Source organism: Sturnira hondurensis, unplaced genomic scaffold, assembly GCF_014824575.4.
Source record: "Sturnira hondurensis isolate 20B ecotype Veracruz unplaced genomic scaffold, ASM1482457v3 Scaffold0021354, whole genome shotgun sequence".
Lineage (NCBI taxonomy): Eukaryota > Metazoa > Chordata > Mammalia > Chiroptera > Phyllostomidae > Sturnira > Sturnira hondurensis.
The window spans coordinates 723,155-750,349 of NW_028093985.1; the positions used below are offsets into that span (position 1 = coordinate 723,155).

General features: G+C 46.0%; 1 protein-coding gene across 1 annotated transcript in view; it reads right to left on the reverse strand.

The window, feature by feature from the left end:
- Positions 1 to 2,703: 2,703 nt before the first annotated feature.
- The window catches only part of MRPS27 (mitochondrial ribosomal protein S27), a 77,435-nt gene continuing 52,943 nt past the window's right edge, over positions 2,704 to 27,195 (reverse strand). The window contains exons 5-11 of the mRNA XM_037032127.1: positions 22,495 to 22,609; positions 18,930 to 19,008; positions 15,279 to 15,394; positions 11,471 to 11,573; positions 9,001 to 9,143; positions 6,040 to 6,210; positions 2,704 to 3,563 (exon numbers count right to left, since the gene is read on the reverse strand). Of these exons, the coding sequence (XP_036888022.1) occupies positions 3,324 to 3,563; positions 6,040 to 6,210; positions 9,001 to 9,143; positions 11,471 to 11,573; positions 15,279 to 15,394; positions 18,930 to 19,008; positions 22,495 to 22,609 (967 nt within the window). The 3' untranslated portion in view covers positions 2,704 to 3,323. The remainder of the gene's footprint in view (positions 3,564 to 6,039; positions 6,211 to 9,000; positions 9,144 to 11,470; positions 11,574 to 15,278; positions 15,395 to 18,929; positions 19,009 to 22,494; positions 22,610 to 27,195) is intronic.

A 27,195-nucleotide genomic window follows, 5' to 3' on the forward strand; every position in this document is an offset into this window, starting at 1 on the left:
CGATCTTACATTGCACCTCCAAACCATGGGGTGTCGTGGGCCTGTCCCATTAGAAGTCATTATTTGCCAGAAACTGAAGTATCTTTCAATTTCTGATTCCTCCAGAAATTGAAGTATTAAGCAAACGTGAAAACTCAGGGTGGGAAATCATCACCAGAAAATTTTAATTACATCTACCAGACTCACCTTAAATAAGGACGTTGTTGAGACTTCCGCCAAGATGGAGGCATAGGTGGAAACACTGTGCCTTCTCCCACAACCAAGTTTGAATACAACAAAGGTTTGGAGAAACAAAGACACAACCAAAGGACAGAAAATTGAATTATACGGAAGTCCGACTACATCTAACCGTTCAACGGGGACGGTAAGAGGACGGAGCCAGCAGTGAGCAGGGTTGGGCAGGACAGGGCCCCGACCCAGGCGCGCAGGCTGACAAGAACCAGCTGGGGTGCGGGGCAGACCTCGGGCACATATTCGCGCACAGTGAGACAGACCACGCAGGCCCCAGGGGGCGAGGGCTGACGGCGGTGGCACACTCGCGTGCAGTGGGACGAAACGCGTGGGCCNGGCCCTTTAGAAAATCGGATGGCCCTGCCTTCGAACTCCATGCAGTGTAACCCTTTCCCCTCACATGCAGTGCTAACCGCCTTTGTCCTGCCCAGTCACTTCCCTGTTGGATTCCTGCAGCAGCCCCCCAGCGGATCTTTGTGTTTCCTGCTCTGCCCTCCTGTCTACTCTTCACAGAGCAGCTAGACCGATCCTCTACACATGTTAGGTCACATCATGCCATCCAGTGCTCAAAGCCTCCGAATGGGTCCCCACCTCAGAGTAAACGCCACCATCCCGACGAGGGCCCAGGGGCCTTGTACCATCTGTCCGTTGTCTCTCTGGCCTCCCCTCCTGCAACTCCCCCGCCAACGGACACATTCCACCCTGGCCACACTGGCCTCCTTGCTATTTCCTCAGACTCTGCGGGTGCTTCCACGTGGGGCCTAGGGCTGGCTGTGGCTTTTCTCCGCCAGGCTTTGCCCCGGGTGACTCCATGATTCTCTACCTCCCTCTGTGGGTCTACACTCAAATGTCTTCTCAGGAAAGCCTTCCCAAAGTTGTTTTGGGTTGCAACCTCCACCACGCAGACAGTGCTCTCTTTTCTGTGCTTTGTTTCCACACCACATGTCGCCGTACAACTTGTTACAGGCTTATCTGTAAATGCCGCAGGGGAGGGATCTTTGTCTATTCCCCTCCTTGCTGTGTCTCAGTGACTATCTTAACAGTTCCTGACAGGTAGTAGGTGTTCAATGAATATTGGTCGAATGAATGAATCAAGGAACTTGGTTTCAGGCTGGCACAGTGGTTACATGGTGGGTGGAGTTGTTGGAAAATGCGTTTGGAATTAGACAAACTTGGGTGCAAATACTGTCCCTGCTACTTACTGTGTGGCCCTGGGCAAGTCACATAAGTCTCAGTTTTCTACTCTGAAAAAGGAGTGTAACAAACCCTGTCCTGCAGGACTGCTGTAGGGGTTAGGGATGATGTGTTAAATTAGGCAGGAATGGACGGTCACAAAGAGGAGTTGTTAAATAGAACTTTTGTAATCAAGCTGGGCGTGCGATTGCTTGTGAGCCAGATCCTGGGAAACACCGACACCCAGCAGTGGCCCAGCATTCTGTCACTGGAGGAAATTTTAATGGGCAATCTGTGGATTAAATGTTGAACTCTGCACAAATGATACATCATGGGAACCAGAGGAGCAAGCGAAATTCTCCTGTATCCGGATACAATGTCCCTTTTATAGAACCTTCCTAAATATTCCTCCTGTCCTTGACCTTGCTTTTAAAGCCCGTAATAGATTTTATTTTCAGATGCTTTTGTGTGAGAATAACTGTTTTCTGAACGTGTCCACTTCAGATCTGGAATCCCTAACATTCACGCACAATGAGAACACAGCCTAAGTAGCTGTTCTGTGTTAAACAAAGTTCCCGGCGGTAACTGCCATGGTCCCAGGGGCACTGCCCCTGTCCTCTGGCCTCCCTGTTACCACTCGAAGGTGGCAACATCCTCAATCAATGGGGTGGGGCGGGCGTGTGGGGTGGGGAAGGAAAGGTTATTTTCAAGCCAAGAAGCTGCTATTTAGAATAAAAGGCCGTTTTCCTGATATAACTATGTTGGAAAGAATTCCTCTTCCCCATTTTCTAAAGAATGATTTTTTAAATTTATTTTCAGAGTTTGAAAAGTTCAACTGAAGAAGAACTCTGAAAAGTTGGGCTCTAACCATTTAATGAGAATACAATCACACCACATAATTTGCTTTTAGGATTTGCTAAAGCCTAACACCTCTGAGCCCACATAAAACTCCATCCCCTCCACACCCCAGCAGGCCCATCGGATCACTGGGTACAATGGCGTTGGTTCCACTGACTTGCTGGAGGTCACATCAAAGCAACTTCATTTGGGCTCAAGACTCCTGGTCCCAGTTGCACGTCCCCAGACAGCAAAGTCATAGAAATCACCACTTACCCTTTTCCATAACGAACTTGTGCGGAAGAGTAATGGCCCACCCTGTGTCACCAGTTACTTTATACTCATGTTCAGTTAGATGAGAACCCAATGTTATGTTTCTAGCTTGATAAATGTCACTTATAAACGAGCCATTTGCATAAGCATTATTCTAGAGTCTCATCAATATCATTGATGAGACTAAAGTCCTTACATTCCAAAAATGCCACTACAGGTTCCTGCAGTGTGAAAGCCGGTGGGTCTTGTGTTTGTGCCTGTACTGCATTTCTCCCAGATTGAGCCTGGTGGTGAGACATGGGGGTAGAAATGTGGGGATGAGTGGGCACCCACACCCTGCTCAGGCTGAGTGCTTACCCCAGAGAGAAGGGGACAAGGTCAGACCCAGGAAGTGCAGTTTGCCTCGGCTGGAGGGAGAGAGGCAGTGCAAAAGCCTGTGCTTGAGACCCGATACTTAAACCATGGCCTCTCCCACCTCCATCGCTAGGTGTCAGGAACCTTCAGTTCGAAATGGGCCCCCGTCCCTCAGGAACACTGCTGTGAGCCTCAAGAGCTCGTTGTAAGGTATTCAGCTGGTGGCTTCAATCTGAGCACTAGCCACTTTCACAGTCCCACCGCCCTTGGAACTACATGGATGGGCAGTCACAGGGCTGCATATACAGGGCATGACGACTTCCACAGCATGAGTGGCCTGCTCTAAGGAAAGGAGAAGTTGGATGGAGGGGGAGAGGCTGCCATCATGGTGACGATGAGTCCCCTGATGGGGGCTAGCAAAATCCCTGTGGCAGGCTGGGGCTGGGGGGGCCCTGTCAGGCTGCCGCCTTCGCTGCTCTCCGAGCCTGGTGCTCTTGCTTCGCCCTCTCCCTCTGCTCCCGCTCCCTCTGGATCAGGTACAGCCGCTCCTGATGCCACTGCTGCAGCTTCTGCTCATAGGCGGCGATGTCCTCTGCCTCACAGGCAGGCAGCTGCTCTTCGACGAGCTGGGTGGTCAGAGTCAGAAGGCTTCCTGACTCGACTTTGCCCAGCGCCTGAAGTTGGGAATGTAAGGCCTGTTGGAAACAAAGACACAGAAAAAAGAAAGGAGGTGTGTGGGGGAGGTTGGGGGCATATGGAAGAGACTACAGAGGAAACGGGACTATGTTGCTTGCAAAATCCCCACATATTCATTCCGCTTGTAGGAAAAGGCACTTTGCTGGGAACCTGTCAGGCTGCCTTCCATCCAAGCCCTGTTAGCTTTTGTCCTTTTTATTTCCAGCCTAGCAGGTCTGCTAAGATGCACTACATGTGATTTTCTTTCCTTCACTTACAAACAGTAAGTGGAACTCCATATGCTGTGACTACCTCTAGTTTCTTGTTTTAAATCACAAAGACAACATAAGTATAACAAAGCGCATTTCCACCCTGACTTGCACTGAACCAGGCAGCAAACCCCAAGAACAAAGAACTCGGACATGCAAACAAAATGGCAGAAGCAGCTGAAAAACCGGAAGCCCATCCATAGCCTTTCCTTCAGAATAACCGAGATAAGTGTTCGCCTGACGGGTGTCAGCAGATGGAAACCATTTCAAGGACTCCGTCCTAAGGGCGTGCCAAACAGCTCCCGTGAGCGCTCGCACGGCTGCGGGCTTCCACCTGCTGTGCGCACAGGTCAGCTCTTAGGGACTGACCGCCGACAGCTCCATCTGAAATGGCAGCTTGGTTTGCTTGCACTGTGTTCCCGGAGAAGGGAAGTACTGAAACACTCTAATCTACTTAAGCGCTTCGAGGTGGAGATCATCAGAGAGCCACTTATGGCCCCCTCCCCCGCCCCACCGACAGATGCGGTTTCCTGGCACAGGGGGTGAGGACTGTGCCTGTGGGGAGTGGAATGGGGGCGGGTCCATGGACTTCCAGGAGGGGCCAGAGGCATAGTGTGATGGGTCTGTCATCAAAACGGGTCCCAGACAAATAACCTGAGACTAACAGGTACCAGGCAACAGAAAGAAAAGGGAATGGGAAATGAAAATCATCATCCATGTGGTCTGAGCCCAGGAGACAGCTGGTGACATCGGAATAAGGGCATGACTCCGAGCCAGAAAACGTGTTCAAACCTAAGGACTGGTTCCTCCCAGCCCCGGTGCCGTGTGCCCTGGGAGAGCGGAATTGGCCACCCAGAGCTACGTGAGGACAGAAATGAGGCGGACAGTTTCACGCACAGCTGGCAGTCAATAAAGATTTGCCGTTTCTTGATTTTTTTTAATTTAAATTATTTTATTGTTTCTTTTCTTGATTTTTAAAAGAAAAGTGTTTTTGGAAGAGTGAGGGCTAAGAATTTAATGTAGGCGCAGGTTTCTGTTCTCTGAGATTAATCACGTAAGAAACGAGAAAGAGGTGTGGTGTGACAATTTTAGGAATGGTGTGACAACCTCGGTCAATATGAATATGGAAGATGATTATTTTTATTTTTTATTTAGCCTTTCTAAATCTGCGACATTATGCGAAGTTAGGAGAATAGGAAATGTAGCTTGAGAATCTCTCTCTCTGAGAGAGAAGAGGAATGTAGCTTGTTCTACTGCTAATTCTCTGTGCACCTGGGGAACATCAGTTAACCTCTCGCAGTTTTCACGGTATAAAAGAGGGAGGTTGAGTACTGGGAGAAACAGCTGCTAAAAGTGCAGTCGAATCCCCATTCTGCTGGGGTTGGGGTGGGGAACGGGGGGCAATAGGTTTCCCATAGCTGATTCAATATAATCAGTGAGAAGATTTAAGGGTAAAATATACTGACAAAATTTACACTCTGTCCCCAAGTGATATAATCGGTCAGTTGGCATGAATCAGAATGTTTTCTGCTTCATACAAAGAGTTCTCCTTCAGGCAGTACTACTTTCTCTCAAGAAGCCAAGGGCTTAAACCTTGAACATGGCTCTTCTTTCCTGATGACCACAGAGCCCTTTGGGGTGTACATTTGATAGCTACCAAAGGCAGCTTCAGAGCCAGGGCAGTTTTGAAAAGAAACAGCGGACACTTGTCTCCATCTTCTGTGTAATGCAAGAGAGCACTTCAAATGGCCTTAGTGCACAACTCAAAGCCGCCAGGATGGGCAAAGGCAGGTGCCTGCACCTTCCTCCATCACTCCCAAACGTGGCTTTGTAATTTCTACCTGCATTTCTGGGCTGTCAAGCACGCTTAGCGCAAGATGGGGAAATGGCCAGATCCTTTCCACCCAGGGTTGGAGTCAGGTGGCTGCTAGGAGCAGGCAAGCTGTTACCCACCTATCAGGCACATGTCACAGATGAGGCGGTAATGACATGCTGCCTCAGGGAACAAAACTGTGGCCCATTAGCTCAAGTACAAAAAAGAATGTAGAAATTCCATTTATTTCTTTTAAGACCACTTGCTGTGTGAAGCAATAAAAAGGCGATTTCGATCAGTCTTAAATGCCTTTGTGTGTGACATTAATGCACGAAAGGACTGCTTGTCAATCTCCAGGGCATAGCAGCATGTTTAATGCACAGCTGAGAAGGCCTCCATTCTGCTGCAACTCACCTGAAATCGTTCCAGGTATTGGGGAAGCTTGGACTGTTCGGTTTCCTCCATGTCCAACTGCTCCATCAGCTCCTCTGGGCCCTGGCGGTCCTCCCCTTCGGGGGACTGCTCCTCCGAAGCCTCGGGGGCCGGGGCAGTCAGAGCCCTCAGGACCCTGTCCATCACGTCGAGCTGTGGGGCAGAAAGGGGCAGGGCCTCATCAGCCAGTGGCCCTGGAAGCCCATCGTGAAGAGGGGCTGCAGAAGGGGGAGGCAGGAAATCTGGGATCTAAAAGTCGTGAGAAGAGTTCTCTGGTCAAATTATAGAAAATGGAAATGGTTATATAATTTCACATTAGAAACACCTTGTTGGACGGCATGAAAAACTCAGTACGAAACAAACGATACAAATAAGCAAACTCAGAATTGTTTAGATATAAATCAGTACAATGGCATTTGATTTTACTTTTAATCACCCAAGTAGGAATCTAAGAATTAAGCATGATGGGCACAAAAGATTCCCCCGCCCCCAGCTCACAGCTCCATGCCTATCTTCCTCCATCGGTGTGGAAATGGGAGAGGGAAAGGAAAACCAGCACAGAGCACACCCAACAAAGGGCCATGGTGACTGCACGGGGAAGCCTCAGCCCAGGCGAGGGCCTCCTTCAGAGGAAGAGCCTAGCTCTCGGGGTCTGTAAAGTAGGGACCAGTGCAACCCACACACGCTGCTGGCAAAGACCCAGGGGGCACACGTGCAACCCATTTTTAACAGGTGACTTCTGCTACTGAGAAAGTAAGTAAATTACAAAACAGAGGGTTTCTTTTTGTTTCGACCCCTCTGCCTCACAGCTTTCACCGTGAGGCACACCTCGCCCGGCCCACAGGGACTAAGCGTCAGAGAGGGGACGGAAACCACCTCATGGCCAGCATTCACACCTGCTTCAACATCGATTAATTCTGTCCTTGCCATTTTAGAACAAAAATCCAGAAATAGTGCGAGGCCTTTTAATGGCACTAATACATCACACCCAAACCTGGTATGTGCCCCATCCTTGCCGACATCCAAATCACATTCTTATTAAGTCAGAACACAAAGAATGCAAATCTGGCTCAGATTGGAAGGAGTATTTCCCTGGTGAAGAAGGGTTTAGGTATAATTTTGTTTTCAGTCACTAGTACCGACTGTAGCAGAGCTAAGATGGAATATGCATTTAGAGATGCTCAGTTATAAATGCCTGGTAAAAAGGGTAAAGACTCACTAGACATCAGTATAAGGAGCCACTCCAGGAACGGGACCTGCAGGTCTCTCGATCGAAGCGAGAGCCAAGCGATCAGGGTCAACACAAAACAAAGCAGCAGCTCAAAGCTAATGTTTACTATTGGGAACCACCCTGCCTGGTTTCAGAAGCTGAAACCCCCCACAGCTAAGGCTGAGTGAGAGACCTTTGGACCACAAGCCACTAAGGAGACAAAGCTTATCTCCCTGGCAGGGGCACCGCCTCTGCTCCTTTTTCTTCACCCTGCCTGGCCCCCAATGTTTGATTGGTTAGCCAATGACAGGTAAGATTCCCCAAGGGGGGGATGACCTAAGACAGGCACAATCACACGGAGGCCCCAGGGCAGGACTTGGGGGGCTATAGCAAAAGGGGGTGATGGACCCTCGCCCCTTGGCTTTGACAAAGCCTGAGTCCTCATTCTGTCCCTGAGAAGTCTCTGAAAATTCTTTGGCTATCTTGTCTCCTCTGCCTGACTTAAGCCTGAAACAATGACAGAGAACGGTACAGCCCTGTGCTGGAAAGGGCAGGTTCCCCAGGTGATCAGGCCTAAGAAAAAATACATAAATTTGTATGAAACCTGCTCTGCTAAGAATGTTCTCAATTAAATGATAAGGGTCCAAGCAGGAAATGAGTTTGTTTCCCAAAGTTTTGTAGCCCTTTAACTAACAGACCCTGACTCAGAATAAGCCCTCGTAGTTCTTTATATGCTATCTATTGCCTGACAATGATTAATGAGCTTTATGTATACACCCTGTATCCCTGTGCAAATTGAACCCAATAAAAGCCTATCAAGGCAAGGGTCAGGGCGCTCTCCTCTTGAAAGAGTAGCCGTGCCCTCCCTTGTCCTCCACAGGACTTGGTAGTCTATGTGAATTTGTCTCATATCTCATCCATAATGCCGTGAACACTGGACTGGTGTCTGTGTCAGCTGGCGCCCCAGTAATGAAACCACCAAGGTGCTTCCAGGCCTGATTTCGACTACACGGGCTGCTCAATCAGGAGCGAACGCAGCGGCCCCCTATGGCCTGTAAGTGTCATGTGGCTTTAAGATGCCACGTTTCCTGTAGCCTGAGCTAAGTCTGGTGACTTCATACATTCAAGAGTCCTAGGTGACCAAGAGAGATGAGCCCTGGGGCTGAAGGACAGGTTCCTAGTCCAGGCAAAGTGAACTCCTGAGAACTCCAAAAGGAACCCATGACCCAGACCTCAGCACTGCGCCCCAGCATGAGGAGGTTTAGCGGAAGGAAAGGAAGGCTGTCCCATCTCTAGTCCCCAGATTAACTTCCTGTGGGTTTGAGGAAAATGACCGGGTAGTCTCCCAGGACTCTAAGTGAGCGGAAAGGCCAGAAAACCTTAGATGCAATCTTAACCTCTCCTGAGCTAGTGCTGCAGGTTTCATGGGGAGGGGGCAGTATTTCATCAAAGTCAGGGAGGGGGAGTTTGAATTTCGGGGCGGGGGGAGAAGAGTTCTCCTTCTAGGGAGTGAGCTATAAAATCAACGATAATCTTATTTTCTAGGACATTTTGTCAGTAACATTGAGAAGGTTTGTGGTTTTTCATTCCTTTTCAACTGGATAAGTACATGATTCTACAGAAATTTTTTTGAAGAGTAGGGGGTGGGGGAAGAAACCAAAAACAAATCTAAAACCTAACTTAGGAGAAACAGGAGATGGCTAAACCACACTGAATCAGGACCGAAAACATACCGCTTCTCCACACAGCTTCCCGTCTCCCGGGGAGGAGGCCACCTTCTCCATCACCTGAAGGGCTCTGTCAAGGTAGCCTGGTCGCCACAGCAGAGGCATGTCATGGTACACGGCCCGCAGCCCGCGCTGCAGCTCTACCTTCCCTGTGGTCAAAAGGAGCAAAGGAGGGAGCTCAGCCTTGTCTTCCGGTCCCATCTGTGGCTGAGGACGCCAAGGCACAGGTACCTTTGCACCTGGCAGCTCCCAGACAGGGAGGGACCACTCCACCTCTGTCCCAAGGGCCCCATCCCACCCAGCAACCTGGTGGCATTTCAGATGGATGACGGAAAACGTGGTAAAGTCTACTGCATGTGTTTTTTAATATACACTTTTATTTTTAATTTTTATTTTTTTATAACTTTATTTTTTTAAATATTTATTTATTTATCTTTAGAGGGGAAGGGAAGGAGAGAGGAAGGGAAACATCAATGTATGGTTGCTTCTCGTGCATCCCCTGCTGGGAACTGGCCCCTGCAGGGAACTGACCTGCAAAGCAGGCATGTGCCCGGACTGGGAATCGAACCTCGATCGTCTGGTTCACAGGCCCGCGCTCAATCCACTGAGCTACACCAGCCCGGGCTTAATATACACTTTTATAAACTCGTTTTCCTTCTTTTCCATCTGCGCTGGCGGGGATTATCACGAGGATGTCTGGAGCACAGGGCCAAGGGAAGTTCAGAGAGGTTGATGTATCTGCCTCTATGTGGAGATACCCTTTGAAGTGAGTCAAATAACAAAAATACTGTTTTTGTTTTAGGAACAAAATTTTCCTCAGCAAAGCAGATTTCATAGCTTCCCTACAGTGAAATCTTGTCAACACTGGACACCTGGCCCTGGCAGGAAACGAACGTGTGCCATTTTCAAAGTGCTCCAAAACATCCTATTTGACTGTCAGTATGTTAAAAAGAAACACTCCTTTTATTCTTCCTTCCTTTACTTGAGCTTTATCAACCTTCAAGCACAAAGTCCTCATCACCCTTTGCTTCTCAGGACATGAGTGTTTCTCCTGGTTTCTCAAACCGTCAGCCCAGGAACTCAAGGTGGGGACACGGGACGGCAGGGTCCTCTGGTTGGGGAGGGACTGTCTCCACTCCTGTGGTGCAGAAGCCCTCTCTGTGCTAAAGAGCAAGGTTACCTTGAGCTGCCAGGTCTTAAATCCACCTTCACTTATCTTTCCTGGGAAGGAGGATTTGGAAGGGCTATAGCAGGGCATAAATAGACAAAGCTTATCAGGTGACAGCTAATTTTAGACCTTTAAGGTGCTTGGGGCAAGACCGCAGCCACATTCTGGGAAGCTGCTTCCATCGGGTTGAGAGGGGCTGCCCAGCATGTGATGCAAAGAGAGAGAAGAGCTTCTGATGTGACAGCTGCCTGTCCCAAGGCAGCGGGGCCTCCGCTCAGAAACAAGAGTAACTAAGTGCATTTTCTTAGTCCGGACAACTTCCTGCAGTATAATAGTCCTGAATGCTAATCTGAAGGCAAAAAGACATAAATCGGTATCGAAAGTAGATGGCAAATGAGAATGCAATTTTTAAAAAAGTGGTGGACTCTTGTTTTTCTGATGGTCAGTCTGGTGAACTCCGAGATTCTTCTGAGTTAACTTATATCAGAATCAGTATGAATCAACTTCAAACGCAGCCAAACTGCTATAACTTTGATGATTTTCAAAAAAAATAAAGGTAAGCAGAATAATGTCTAATTGACAGAAGGTGCTTTCTCAAATGCCTGTCACTTGAGACAGAGAAGGAGAGTACTGAAATAATAGGCATTTAATAAGCCTCTGGAAAACGGTACATTTAACACAGAATGTTATTTGCCCAGAGTCCACACAACCAGGTTCAGAGGCCACAGCTCAGAAGGCCATGTCCTGCTGACCTGCCTGATCACAATGCAGTCAGGGCACTAACGTAAAGCCGCCCTCCAGCCCCCTGCATGGCACAGGCACACTGTACCACTGAGTCCCTCTCTGCTTCCCCAAAGTGCTACCAGTTGTGCAGAGTTTCTCTTCCCTCACCTGAAAACAAGACCAAGGAGAGAACCTCAACCCTAACTCTCAACCTCTCCCTGGACTTCAGATCCAGAGAGAGAAAAAGATGTTTGTTGATACTGGGAAAGATTCTACCGGTTTGTTCTCCCAAAAGAGGGCCCGAACTTTCCTTTCTCTCTCCCTTTCTCACAGCGGGTGTACAACCTACAGCCACCAGCACTGCTTCTCAGCTTGCAAGTCAGGGACAGGTCTTGGGACCCTCTTCATTTTCTTATGTTATAACTGTAAAGCTGTCGAAGTCTATTTTTGTGTATGTGACTAAAAATGAAAGCTGAATAGGAATTTCACTAGCAAATTTAAATGAAACTCTAATTTTATTACGAAGTAAAGAATACATTAGTTCTACCCATGAAAAACAAGATCTGTGAGGATCACTTTGCTTACCAAGAAGCGCATAGCCATACAGCTGAGAACTCAGCCCCACTGAATTCTTCTGCTTCAGGCCTGGGAGTAGCAGGGAAGCACCGAAGTTCCGCTCCTCTTCCCACTGCAACAGAACGCACTAGATCACGGTCCAGACACGCAATGAATACTTAATGCAAGAACATGATTGTTAATTACAAGGAAGAAACAGAACATGTGATAGCATTAAGTTAAAAAAGAAAGATATTAAAGCCATAGGTATATTATAATCCCAGTTTTGTAAGTAAAAGGTATTTATGTTTAGTGAAAAATACAGAAAGGAAAAACCCTAAATGTTGATAGACTTCTGGATAGTGAAATTATGAGTAACTTTGGTTTTCCTCTTTGTACTTTTCTTCATTTTCCAGAAATCTGACAATGAATAAACGCCCCTCGTACAATCAGGTAAGTAAAAGAGAACAAAAGCAAAGAGTGTGCTGTGGACCAACACCACCTCGGACAACCAAAACCTGACATGCTGTCGGCCCGCATTCCCTCACGTGGCCATGACAAGACGGAGCAGGCTTTTGAATTTTAAACAATTCGGCAATGATAAGAGTCCTGCTTGACAGTGTTAAAGTAAATACCACTATTAGGTTGCTTTTAGATAGATCTGTGCCTCTCAAAAATAAATTAGGCGATCAGAAACACTTAGTGATCGTTTCTTTCAACCCAGGGTGCAAAATTACACTTCAATAAAACTGGAGCCTTTTGAGACAAGAGAAAAATGGGGCAGACCCACAAGCATGATCCGCTGCTGCAGAACAGTAACGGCAGGGACCAGGGACAGAGACTCGCCGGGAAAGCAGGGCCCAGGGGAGGGCCTTGGCAACTCCCCAGACACCAGAGCTATGATCCTCTCGGTGCTCTGTGAGTCTGCACAGGTCTAAGCCTTGGCTCTGGCTTGGAAATACAGCACACAAAGCTTGGGCTGCCCTGCACTGACCAGTCTCTGTACCCAGAGGTCAGGGAGGAAGTGGGGAGTGAATGTGGTCTGCAGGCTACAACTGCAGCCTGGTGTAAGTGAGGCACCGGGGTGCTAATGGGCAGCAAAACCTTCTTACTGGGGATGGCCTTTGTGTAAGGAAAGTGTCATTTTTCAAGGTCTGAAAAAAGCAAAGACCTTGGGAGAAACACAAAACCTCTCCAGGCACTTCTGCAGCACAGATAAGTAAAATTGCTGGTAATTAAGGACCAGGTCATCCCACTTGCAAAAGGAAATCACTCTAAGGCTTGACTTTCCCCCCACATAAACTGCATGAAAGGGGGCCTGATGAATAGTAAATAAGGAGCCTTCAAAACATTTTTTTCTTTTCTTCAAGGAAAAAAATTACCTATAGCATCAGAATGCAATAGGACTAACGGCCAAATAAGCGGTACCCTGTGCTAGGAGCCCAGAAGGGCGGTGATGGTGGCAGGAATGGTGACACCCCCAAAGGACTTGGAAAAAGATGAAAACAAACTAACAAAAATAAATGAGTGTCTGAGAGGGTTTTCCCCCTCCATGGTCTGGGAATAATGCAACCACTGCTAAAACACCAGGTCTGTTCTAAGCTGCTAGCTCCTGCTGTATGTACGGAATAAGCCAGGTGCTATTTCACAGTGTCCTCCTGTAGGTCTTCCCATTTTATGCTTGTGCCTCTCGCATTGATACAAAGCAAACCCTCGCATCCCTTCTTCCCCCTGCTTCACTCCACCTCACAGCTGGATATCTCAAAAGACTTGCTTATTCTGTCTCCTTTCTGTACCTCTAACTCACTCCACAATCCACTCCAATTTGGTTTCCTGCCCCTTATTCTATTCTATGGAAACAAAGGTTACAATTTAGTGCCTTCCTGTTGCTAGATTTAACGAATTTTTCGGAAGTCCTCACTTACTCAGAAGCAGGCTATATTGCAGACCACTCACTCTCTTCCTGTGGATTCTGTGGCCCCCCATCCCTGATTCTCCTTTTCCTCTTTGGCAATTTGTAGACACCTACACGTGGATGTATACATGTTATGAGCAATCCAGATTTTCCCATTAAGATCCTAATTTCCCTTGTACAATTTCTTGACTCTCTCAAAATGCAAACTCTTCAGAGCCAAATTAATGATTTCCCTTATAAAACCTCTTCTTTTTCCAGACTGCCCTTTGTGAACACACGGAAACCCTTCTGTCCAGATGTAATACATAAGTCAGAGACTGAGGAGCTGAGATTTGACCCCTGATTCCCTGGCTCCACATCTAGTTCAACATCACGTTATTTGCCTCCCACACACGTTCATCGGTTACTCTGCGACTCCCCCACACCCGGGTCCCTGACGACCGTCACCTCTTGCGCAGACAGCCACAGCCACCTTCCAAGGGCTCGGACCACAGTCACGCCGGCCCCACTCTGACCTGTGACGCCCAGTAGAGCCAGAGGCACCTTTTCAAAACACAAGTCTGATCATGTTACCCCCTCCGCTTAAAACTTTTCAATGGTTTTCCTCTCGTTTTAGGATGAGAATGGCTAACTTAGCACGCTCTACAGTTTCCACCCTTACCCCACCCGACGGCCTTCCTACCATTCTCTCGGCTGCAGCTACACTGAGTATCTTCCTCTCTTTTTCCAGCCCCTTTCTGCTCACCAAGTTCTTTCTGCCACAGGGCTTTCGCACATGTTATTTCCTCTTTTTGGATTTTCTTCCCCTCTTCAGTCAGTTAATTCCTATTCATCCTTCAAATATTAGCCCAGGAACTATCTTCTTAAGAAAGCCTTTCCTAAGTTTAAAATACAAACAAAAATTCCCTATAACACAGGCTTTTCATGGACACCATCTTTGTATTGCTCATCACAGTCACAATTTTGCATCTGTGTGTCCCTCTGTTTTTAAATGCCTCTGTTCTTCTCAGACCGTAGGCAGGAAAGGTTTGCTCACCTGTGTGAGCGTGCAGGGAGCATCACAGGTGCTCAAGACAGACTTAGTGAGACGGTCCATGCGGTGTTCACACAGGCTGTGGCCCTCCCCTCAGAGAGGCAGAGCGCGCTGTAAATTCTTCAGCGTGCAGGCTGGACTCAATGACAGCTTCAGTGCCTACTCAAACTGGAGTGCTTTAATGTTATATTTGAATTAGGGGCAGACAATAGCACAAGACTTCCTTCGTGAAGTGGCTTCATGCTATTAACTGACATCTCTGTGCCCCAGGCTTCTTGTCTTTACAGAGTTTGAGGATTAAATACATTAATAAATGTAAAATACTAAGAACACAGACTGGTTCGAAGTGAACGCTCTTTCAATATTAGTTATTGTTGTTATCACTGTTGTTATTCTGAGGACAGCAATATGTAATGATTAAGTACCTAACTAAGGGATAACACCAAAACCCGGTATTCTGGATCGACCTGGAGTAACCTTGGGAAAACACTGACATAAATTAAGTAATTGGTATTTAATACCTAAGGCTGCGGTCTAAGTCAGCACCTAATCCCTTCTTTGATACGCCACGTCCAGCTCTCACTATCAGTTACCCGTTTCTGAACGTCTGAGGAGGACTGGAACTAGCTCAGGTTTCAAAATGTGCACAGCACATTCACCTGAGATTCTGGTGAGTGGAGGAACATCCAGGTCCACTCTGTTAGAGACCAGCAACTACAGCATACAGAGTGGACACTCATTCCTGCGTGGCCACGGCTGGGGAGCCACACATCAGACAGCTCCTTCCAGGTTCTGACAGACGGGGCTTCCTCTGGCCGCCTCAGCCCTCCTGAGCAGCCACCACGTGCTTTCCTCAGGCTCTCAGGGCTGCCTCAGGGTGGACCACTTACAGTGAAGTCTGCCTTCTTCGCCAGGCAATGGTGTAAAACATGGAGGGAGAGGAGTTGGGTGGAAGGCACTTCAAAGGCTTCTTGCAGCATGACCTCAAAAACCACAGCTAAAGCATCTGGCAGGAAGACCAAAGTACAGATGAGAACAAATTAGCTGCAGGTAACATCACCGTATCTGTGTTTAACTATAAACACTCATAAAAATTGGGGGTGAGGGGAAAATAAGCAGAATTAAGAAGTAAAAGATGTGGCTTCTGGTCCTTGCTCTTCCCAAGCCTTTGGCTTCCACTGCACGTCCGCATATTTACCACACCAGCTGCCCTCACACCACTGCCCTCGGGGCACTGAGCAAACCGCTCACGGTCGCCCAGTCCCCTCTCCCGAGCGGTACCATCCCTCTGTCCCATCTGCTTCTAAAGACTGTGGGACAAGCCAACGAGACAACACACATGAAAAGGCCTCACAAACTGGGAAGCAAACCAAAGGCATCACGTCCATCAGCTGGAAGAGCTAAGACACAGAAATCGGCAGAGCTACAGGGTGCGCCGCAAGTAATGCCCCTTTTATTACAGAATATTTTATTACAAAGTCATAGCATGTAACTCTGTAACATAACAATGTCACCCTCAAGCACACCACGTGACATTTTAGGTGAAATGTTCAAATTAAAACAGGGAGTTATTACACGCACACTATTACCCTACCAACTACACTCAAGCAGGCCTTACTTCCGCCGGACCCTGTATTCTCCGGGTTACCCAGACAAGCAGAGCGGGGCTGGGCTGACCGCGCGCCTTTCCATGTTTTGCGTTGGGGCAAAAGAGGACAAATGCTAGAGGCAATCCTAAATCCTAGGTGTTATTTCAAAGACAAAAAAACTAATGAACATAAAAAAGAAAACTGAGCTCAGTTTAAAAGAAAAGGCTTCCTCATAAACGATAAGCACCTGGGTGTGATACACAACATACTTGTTTCCAATTGAACTCTGGTCATCAGAGGTCAGACCTTAAGCAAGCTTTAGTTCCCCTCACTATTCCACAAAATAAACAGAAGCCAAGAAAATCAAGTTCAAACAATTTCCTTTTTTCTTTCTTTTTAAAAAATCCTCATTCAAGGATATGCCTATTGACTTTTTAGAGAGAGGGAGAGAAACATCGGTGTGAGAGAGAAATGTTGATGGGTTGCCTCTTGTACATGCCCTGACTGCGGACTGAACCAGCAACCTAGATGTGTGCCCTAACCGGAATTGAACCCGAGAACTTTCAGTATATGCGACAATGCTCCATCCAACTGGTCCACACTGGCCAGGGTCAATTTCCTTTTTTTAATATTTGTTGTTACAGAATGTTGGTTTAAGATGTGGTGCCTGCATGTAACAGGTACAAGTATTTTTGACTGAGTTGTTGTGTTAACCACTTTTCGCTTACACTCAGAATTACAAGAGTTAGCAGTGATTTGCAGCTGTCCCCAGTGAGCTGCTTCTGTACACGTCATGGTTTGGAATGAGGCCACAGGCAAGAATTCCCATATTCTTTTTACAAATAGGGAAACTGAGATAGACAAGCAGACCAGGAAGTCATCTAGTCAGTAGCAAAATAATAACCTGGAAGAGATTTAAAGAAAAAACACACCAAATAAAGCAAATTTTAAAAAAAATTAAAGCTACAAATATAGTTTTTAAAAAACTTTGTTTTGCCAACAGTTTACTACTGAATCTACATTCATTATTTATATTCTGTATTTCAGTCATCTTGGGAAGTAAAATTAGATTGGCCTATCTAACTAATTTAATTTTCCTCCATAATCATCTATGTACTTTGATATTTTTTATCTTACCAATAAAAATATATTATTTTCTAAGTTTTGCTGTAAGTGATGATACTCTTTACCAAAACTTTATTTTTAAAAATTCAATATTAATTATTTAGTCTGCATTTAGAAAAAAAAATCTGCTTTGATTTTTCCGGCATACCTTTCAAAGAGAGTAAGGGAGGAAGACTGCTACTACATAATTGTCCAATGATGCAGTAATACAGATTCTTACATCTGATGTTCAGAGAATAGCTTATGAAAATTAGATTATGTGAAAGCAAATCATCTTTCAACTGAATTCAGGAAGTGCATGTTTAAAATTGAGTTAGGAAATGGACAAGGGATAACTAACATTTCAAAAAATAATACGCAGCAAATACCCCTTGGCAGCCAGCAACTGGAAGCCTGTGAGAGGGAAGATAAAGCAGAGACGCAAAGAGAAGAACGGAGTGGGGTGCCCACACTCGGGGCGGAGATGGCCAACCCCCGGCCCAGTCACTGAGTGCTGACGCAGTGGAAAAGGCTGAGGGTGCTGGCATGTGGGGATGGAACCCCAAGGCAGGACACCAGAAGGCAAAGACGCCTAAGGGAGCACCGGTGCTCACTTCAGCAGCACGTGCACCACAGCTGGAATGACATGGAGATTAGCATGGCTCCCGTGCACAGTGACATGTAAATCTGTGAAGCATTCCATGTTATTAACTAAACAAAATAGAGGCAAGCAATATACCACATGCAGAGTTCAAACCAATGGTTTTAAGGGTGACCAAGGAACTTAAAGAAAGGATGAATGAACTCAGTGAGAACTTCAACAAAGAGATAGTAGGCATAAAAAAAGGACACTGAAACCATAAAAAAGAAAAAAACAAACCAGTCAGAAATGAAAAGTACAGTATCTGAAACGAGTAAATACATTAGAAGGAATCAACAACAGACTAGATGAAGCAGAATATCAAATCAGCAATTTGGAAGACAAGGTAACAGAAAGCACCCAGTCAGAGTTCCTAAGTGGCCCCAGGCCACATTCTCGGTCCTGAGGTAGCAGCTACCCTAACACAGGTGTGGCCCCCTCAGGGTTCCTGGGGACCATGCCGGCCTGGTGAAACAACAGACACGGAAAGCCAGTGTGCGTCTTTACACAACGGCAAAGCCTCCTCTTTCCTGTCTGACTGTCTACACAGCCACATGCAGGAGTGTCCACGGCACTCCCTGTCCACGGGAGCCTGGCAGGCTCGGTAGGGTCAGCTGCAATCACCATCTTCCCTCGGCCTGCCTTACTGCAGCTGAGGTGAGAAGCCACTTTAGATGAATTTCAGAGTTGGAGGATCTGAGGGCAAAGAGACCTCAGAGATCATGGGTCCACTTATTTACAGATGAACTAACAAAATTCTAGGGAGGGAAAATGATTTTCCTTCGTAGTGAGGGTACTGCTCTTTCCAGGAGAAGTCAACTGATTTTATTGTTTTATATTTTACATAACACAACGACTCTGATTTAAATAAAATAAAGGTAGCAAATGGTGCCAGAAAAGGGGGGTAAGCCAATAACAGCATTACTATTATCTTAACTAGCCATGGAAGCTCAGGCAGGGTTTTTTGCTTAACTAAATTCACTGTCCTTTGCCTAAAGAGACATGACCAAATAAACTTGAGAAACTCAGAGGAAAAAACCTGGACATATTTTCCTCTCTGGCCAAGTGGCATGGTGAATTAACTACAAATCTATTTCTGAGTGATGTGAAGAGATGTCATTAAGAAACATAAAAGGAAAAGTGACCACATGTACTTCTCTTTGGGTGCTGAAACGCCAATATAAATGGACCTGGGTCTGGTTTCTTACCTTTGTAATTGTCTTTCTTTATGAAATAATCCATCAGTAAATTGAATGTAAAGTTATCTGGAAAAATTCCATATTGTACCTGCAATGAAAATGGAAATAAAAGGAAACTAAGAGAAAAATATCCACTTTGATTTATAATGTATGCCTATGTATTATTCAGGACAAAACTCACTACCATTAGCTTTACAGTATTTGCCTATCATTTTACAGCATCTGCGATAGTGAAACGGATGCTATGACTCATAAGTTTTGGTAACTGGAACTGCTGGTCAGGGGAGAAAGTTGTGAGGAGGTGTCTAAGATTATTGATACGTGAACCATAAACTCATTCCTAACATGTCATAGCTCAAGAATAAATACCACCCCCCATACTCCATGGGTTCAGAGATTCTTTTTCTAATCTAAGATTTGAATATCCATGTCAAAAAATGGACTCCCATTTTAAAAAGTCAAGGAAATATTCTCCCCAAAAGCTTCCTAAAGAAACACATCCCTGCCACTACCTTGACTTCAGCTTGTTGAAATGTTTCATACGTCTAATGTCCAGAAATCTAAGATAATAAATGTGTCATTTAAAGAAAAGGACTCCCATAAGAAACCACCCATCATCTTCTTATGCACTTTTTGGTCCTCAGACCATTTTTCCTCAACTCTATTGAGATATAATTGGCATATAACACTGTGTAGGTTTAAGGTGTATAATGTGATGAGTTAGTACACGTTATATGGAGAGAGCCGTTAACTACAGTCACCACGTTGGCCATCAGACCCTCCAAACTTACCATCTTACAGTTGGATCTTTGTCTGCTCTGGCCATCACCTCTCCCTGTTTCCCGCAACTCCCAGCCCTGGCACCACCCTCTACACTTCATTTTTTAGTTTGCTTTTCTTTAGATTCTATATAAGTGACATCATGGGGATTTGTCTTTCTTTGATTGACTTATTTCACTTAGCATAATGCTCTTAAATTTTGTCCAAGTTGTAACAAATGGCAGGATCTCCTTTTTTACAGCTTCATAATATTCCATTGTGTATACAGACCACACCTTTAAAAAATCCATTCGTTAGTTAATAGACACTTAGGTTGCGTCCGTATCTTGGCTTTGTGAATGACGCTGCAATGACCATGGGTATGCGGGTATCTCTGAGACAGTGATTTCATCTCCTTCAGACATCCAGAAGTGGGAATGGACAGCTGGGTCACATCATAGTTTTCTCTTCAAGTTGTCAAGGCATCTTCATACCATCTCCATACCATCCCCCAGTGCACGGGGGCCCCCTTTTTGCCACATCCATGCCAGTACCCCTTTGTTGTCTCTTTGGTTTTTAAAGACCCAAGAAACATGCCAATAATATTACTAATCAATCTCCTCAGATGTTCTGTTCACAAGCAGCTGAATATCTGAGAACCCAGATTTCTCCAAATGTGGACTGTTTAGCATCTGCACCATGTCTTTTCTAGACATGCATTTAACAGGACAGATTCTTAAGCCTCAGGCTTACAGAACCAAGATCCCTAGGAATGAGGCACAGAACCCTGGAGTTTTAGTGAGCTGCCCATGTGGTTTTCATTCAGTCAAGGATGACTAATAATGATCTAAACTGTGGTTATATTTTTGTTTGTTTTAAATTTCTATGTCAGTAGGCTTCCACACCATCCTTCCCCCACCAACCACCAGAATTGCCTGAGGACATTTTTTCACACTATACCATCCTCTTGTATCCTCTTGGGACACCCAGATGGTCCTGACGAGTGCCCCCGCCCCTCCCCCCACCCTGACCCCAGCAGTGAGTCACTGCTGAGCTGTGGGGGATGTGCTGGAGGCTGTGCGGGATGCCTCAGGTGTGCTGAAATGGAAAAATGTTTGCAAGCCATTATTTGAAAGGTTGGAGGTCATGGGCAGCATCTGCATTTCTCAAAACCATCATCCAAATCAGCATTAATTGTAGGGGCAGGGTGAAAGTAAAATGTTTTAGAATGATACATCACTAAAGCTGGAAGGAGCCTTAGAAATCAACTAGCCAGTGATTCTCAGCTCGGGCTGCAAACCAGAAGGCACATGGGAGCCTTAAAAGGATACCAATGAGGGACGTACAGCGGAACACGGAGGACTTTAAATGCAGTAAAACTACTCTGTATGATGTGGTGATAGTAGATACACGTCATACACTTTCCCAAACCCAGAGAATGTACGGCACCTTAATGTAAACTGTGGACTTTGGCCGGTTACCACGTGCCAGTGCAGGTCATCAATGGTAACAAATGCACCGCTCTGGTGGGGGACGTAGACACTGGGGGAGGTTGTGTAGGTGTGGGGCCAGGGAGCAGACAAGACATCTCTGTATCTTCTCAATTTTGCTGTGAACCTAAAACTGCTCTAAAAAATTCTATTCAAAAATAGAATACATTAAAAATACTAATGTCTGGGTTCCAGAAAGATCCATTAAATGAAAATCTTGGGGGTGCATCACACATTTTAAAAGCCACTTCTGTCCTTCTAGTGGGCAGCAGGGTTGGAAACCATCAACTTGGTGCCACTCCTGTGACTCTGAGTTGGCAGGACGAAGAGCCAGAAGAAGGGTAAACCGTCTGCCCAAAGTCACAGTTAACTAGTGCAATGTACGGGACGACAGCCTGGGTTTCGGACTCCTTGCCCAGTGTGCTTTCTACAAAAGAGCAGGAACAGCAGAAAGTGAGACAGACTTTCTGTCTTTCTAGACCCTGGGGCCTATTATTAGATTTATCAGTGAACCTGCTTATCTACCTTATTAAATTACAAGTTTCCTGAGGGTAAGGATAAGATATTGCTCATTTTTGTGGACAGTACCATACCCAAGGCAATGCCTCACATATGAACTGTCTGCAATGCATATTAAGTTGAACTGGACCCAGCTCATGTGAAAAAAACGCCCCCCCAAACAAAATTAGTATTTCCTTTAAAAAATGTACAACCATTTGTAGTATCTCCCTTTGAGTTTCAATATACAAGGTCCAATGATACTATAGGAATAATGCATTTTCATGGGAATATTGTTAAACTCTTTTTATAGGCCATAAGAGTGTTGTAGCTTAAGACTCACAACAACGAAGTTCTAAACTTTTGCTTATTTTGTACTTTATTGCTTGAAGGGGGGAGTCAGGGCATTTGGAAGATATGCTTTGAGTGACCAGGAATAGGTCTTTTTAAAAATGTATAAGGGAGTCTGAACACTAGGGCCTCGACTACTCCCCTAAATGTCACCAAGGGGACCAGGCACAGAACCGCAGGCTCTGGGGTCAGGAATGAATGAGTGCCCGTGCGGAGTTCTCGGGGCCGGACTGCCTGAGCTTCTGCCTGTCCACTCCTGCATCCTTTTGCCTGCTGCTGGGAACAGCAGCAGCCACGGGGATTTTTACTTTTAACCCATTGATTAATTTACACCCAGCCCCATTCTCAAAAGGCTATCAGAGGGCAAATAATTTTAAAGTTATTTCTTGTACTGTTTTTGCTGTACTGTAACAGGTTCAAACACCGCATCATCTAAGCTCAAAGGAACAGGATGAAAATGCCAGGAAAGCACTCACTTTATTCACAAGGGTATACAGGGCTTTGTCTTGTGCCCCGTATTTTAGGCATTGCCTGATCCAGGTGTGGATAGTCCAGTCTCTCAGGTACCAGCAGTTGGGGCTGTGTCGGAACCTAAATAAAATGTAAGAAAAGAGAAAACCGGCATTAACTCTTAAACGTCAAGGCCAAGTTCTCTGTCTTCCACCAGCAGGTACTTCTCTTAGGTATTTACAGGTGTGCAGTCCATGAGACGAAAGTCATAACAGTCAACAGTCTACGAAAACTTGAGGATAAAACTCATTAACTATCTAGCCTGAAATGGGAAACAGAAGGCAAAATAATAGTAAGTAACAAACAAAAATATAAAAATTGTATTCCTTATTTAATGCCCCCTAAATCAACATCCTGTGAGATTCATGAAAAACGATTTGGAAGAAATACTGAGCCACGGTGTTATGTGAATTCATACTTCGGCAGAAGAGGGGTGTGAAGCTGAAGCTGACACCTCAGAAGTGCACAACAACACAGACGAAGCAGAGAACAACAGAACAGAACAGCAACCTGGCAAGGAAATCAGCTTTGTGTCATATTGACATTTCTTGTGGTACTCAGGAGAGACTGGGCTACCTTTCACTGAACCAAGAGGAAAAAGTTATAAAAATTAAGCAAAACTGCACATTCAGGCCCTCCGGGCCCTCAGGATCCACAGCCCTGCTGCCTTCTTCATAGCTCTATTCTAGCTCCTCAGCCTTTCTCCTCTTGCTTCCCACTCTCCCCACGGGTTTTAAAAGGCAGTCCCAGCTAGCTCGCATATAGTAACACTGTTGCCACAAAGAAAGGAATTCGCAATACTACGCTTGCCTTGAGTTTGCACACCCTGGTCACACGCTGGGTTTGAGCACTGCCTCTTGCTGCCGGCAGTCCAGGCCACAGACCCAGTGGGGGCAGACGGTATACGGGGGGTACACAGGGGGCTTCGCAGTGCACTCTCTGTTTATGTTTTGATTGGATGGATCCTCAAACACCATGTGTCCACTAAACTGCCTGCTTATTCTTTAACCTGATGGAATTAGGTCAATCTCTGGGCCCTACAAAAAATCGAATTGTTTTCTTAAAAACGAAAAGGCAAGACAAAAACTTGGAGCATGAGGATTTTGTGCCGGATTTCAGAGTCAGGGCTGCGGGCTGGTATCCGCTTTCCAGAGGCTGCGTATGCTCGCTGCCACCTGCCACTCCCTGCCATCTGCTCCTGGGAGGGCTTCCTGCTGAACAGGCTCTCTCGCCAAAGAGCGAACAGAGGAAGAGAGGAAAAGTGAGAAGTAGTATTTAATTTAGGCTATTTATTAGTGCTCTGGTTATAGATTTGGCAAAAATAAAACCTGAGGATTTTTTATGGATTTGGATTCATCTAGCCCTCTCCAGTCTTTCGAATATCTCAGATTTGGGCAGAAAATGTCTCTCTCGCTGTCTTTCTCTGTAGAATTAACACCTTAAAAGCATAAAGGTAGAAATTGGTCAAATTATGTTCAGGTTGAGAGCGACCTGGCCCCAGAAGGGCGTTGTACCAGGGCCTGAGGTACCAGATCTAAAGAGACAGATCCTCCGCACAGAAGTAAAACAAAACGTCTTTTATTATTCCACTGTCCCCTCACATTTTTATACCAATTGTTGAACCACTTGGGTCCCTCTCCTTGTATCCTGCAAAATCTGAGATCTAAAGTGTAATGGCCAATAAAAGGTTAATTTTAGTTTCTAAAGAAAAAAGTCATGGCATGCCAGGTGCATTGCCTGGGTGATGGAGATGCTTCGCCCTTAGCCAGCAGCCTCCCTGGGCAGGCAGGGCAGGGCTGGCGTGCTCAGCGCTGACCCTCGGTGCCTGACATGGTGACTCCAGGCCAGTGGCAGGTTTTCAGCAAAAAGAAGAGCTTTAATCAACACGTATGTTAAATGCTATAATGTACTGATCATTTTGCTATCAGCTATTATATGAAAAAATGTAAATTCCCTGTTTGGGGCATTTAATATCTCACTACAAAAACAAAGCATACAAAGTTCAACAGTTTCCCAAGGTGGAATAACAAATGCTAAAAGGTCACTGCTAGGTGCCAAGAGGTGTCTTTGGTGTTAGGTTCAGTACATTTTTCCTTTTAAACACAAAACACAATAAAAATGTCGATTACTTCCTTTACCCAAGATTATTTTAAACCTAATTCTCATTTATAATCTAACCTTCTGCATTAGGATTCTTCAATGACCACCAAAATCAGGACTCTTCTTTTTGACGGACTTTAAAATAAGAGCACCATGACCATTTCCAATCAGGCATCCTTTTCCCTCATTCATGATCAGCAGACCATTTTTAGGCTTTGAGCAACAATAACAAAGTCTGAAAGGATCTAGATACAGAGCGTCAAAGCTTAAATTAAAATCTGCTTAGAGCCATTTGCTAACCTCCTGAGGCTAACCTCAACACATAGAATGAAAAAGTCTTTTCTTCTCACCCTCTATTTTTTAGAAGCCTAAAGTGAAAGTTATTCAAGACTTCCCACCTCCAAGAAAACCACCACACTGCAGCCCTCTGAGAGATTTGTCCACAGACGCAAAGGGGTCGTTAGTAAGTCTACTCTGTCCTTCATCCTGGAACAGGGCTACTTGGCATGATCTCTGCTCTCTAAACCTGAGAATCTAGATACACAACCACAACTAGAACATTCTCAGTGAAGTGGCAACATTAAATTGGTTTAGGAGTAAGAGGGTTACGGGGCATACATTACAAAATATGCTGCCCAATGTGCAATTCCTGAATTTCTCGGCCAGGCAGCAGATAAACCCCCATCAGTTTAAAAAGAAATTAGGACACAACGTATGGGAGTAGCTATTTAGAAAATAAACAACTCAAAATACTGAGATAGTAGGGTCCACCTTCAGATGGTGAGTTTGGAAAGAATTCCTCCACCAGTGATTTTTGAAGCAGTTCAGCCAGATAAACCTGGGCCCTTTTCAGAACTGCCGTGGTGATATGACAGGCAGGGGGGTCTCAGGACGGGGTTCTTGCCTGGCTCGATTCTGCAGACTGCGAGACGAGCATCTGCCCTTCCAGCCAGGAGACGGGAACACAACTAACACACTGGCTTTCCAATGTGCCTGCAAACAGACTGGCCTTTGTTCTCGCCTGCTCTGACCACCGGCCTGCCAAATTACGGGCAGCCACGTAGGAGTCCCCTCTGTGCCCCATGCCATCAGCTGTTTGCTCTCCTCGACAGAGCGTTATTATTGTCTGGGCCAGCAGGCTGCCGCACTAGGCAAACCTTGTGTGTGGGGAAAAGATAAACACAACCCAAGTAACCCCAGCACTGTTTGTGCTCAAGAAGGCAAGAGGCATTCTGAGCTTCCAGCTTACAAAATACAAGTAAACTTACAACAATTTTAAAGATATCAGTATTTCTTGGAGGAAGAAGTGTCTCCAAAAGGAGGAAAGAATGAAGGAGTACGCTTTCAAGCCCTAGCTCTAGTTCTAAAAGCCAGGTACCAAGGGCTGTAGGGATCCCTGTCCACAGTACTTAGCGGGGTTGCCCAGTGAAGACAGAACTTCCCGAGGAAGCCAACCATGGCCGGTGAAATGGCAGGACTCGAGAAGCTGCCTCTCCTCAAAACTCAGGCTACATTCAACTCCTCAGGACACCTGCCCTGAGCACCGTTGCTCATTCAAGACTGATGTCGGCGGGAAGGACACGGAGCAGAATCACAGCCTCAAAATTGACAAGGGGGCAAAAGTTTGGATGCCTTAGAGATATCTTAGGAGGGAAGAGCTGTTACATTAAAGAAGTCAAGAGTGAAGGGAAAACCACGGGAGACTTACTATGATCACATAGAGGGTAGTTTACTGTGTGTAAGTCACATGGGATTTCCTATTCGTGGCAAATTTCATTCTCTCATTAAAAACATAAGTGGGATAGAGCCTTTCTCTCCTGGGATTCAAATGAAGGCTGCTGTTGAAGGCAGAAGTGGCAACGCTCATCAGCTCTCTCAGCGTGACGGGCAGCAGCACTCCTGGCTGGGGGGCCGGTGCACAGATGCCAGAGCCGGGAGCTCATCTGCTCCACCATTTAGCGGCAGTGCTGGCTCTTCCGTATGAATGAGCAAGCTTTCCACAACGTTTATCTGATCATGAGAGCCTCCACCCTGACACACGCACAGGCAGCTTTCCCTCGCCCCAGTGAATTCGAATTCTGTGGCCTGTGGCAACAGGCTTTACAGATGGAGACCCCAGTCCCTGGGCCAGGCCGACACGGAGGTGGGTAAACGGGTAGAGGGAGGAAAGAAAGAATGCCAAGAAGAGAACACAGCTGGCTCCAGCCCTGGCTGGGCGGATCAGCTGGTTGGAGCATTGTCCACACACCAAAACGATGTGGGTTCTATACCTGGTCAGGGCACATATCTAGGCTGCAGGTTCAATCCCTGGTTGGGGCGCATACGGGAGGCAACCGATCAATGTTTCTCACATCACTGTCTGTCTGTCTGTCTGTCTTACTTTCTCTCTCCCCACTCTCACTTCTTCTTTCTCTAAAATCAATAAACATATCCTCAGGCGAGAATTAAAAAACAAAACAAAAACAAAAACAAAACAAAATAAAATGAAATGAAATTACAGCTGGCTCCAAAGCCTGTAATGTGAACTGGGAATCTCATCAATGAAGAAAAGTGTGTAATCATTAAAA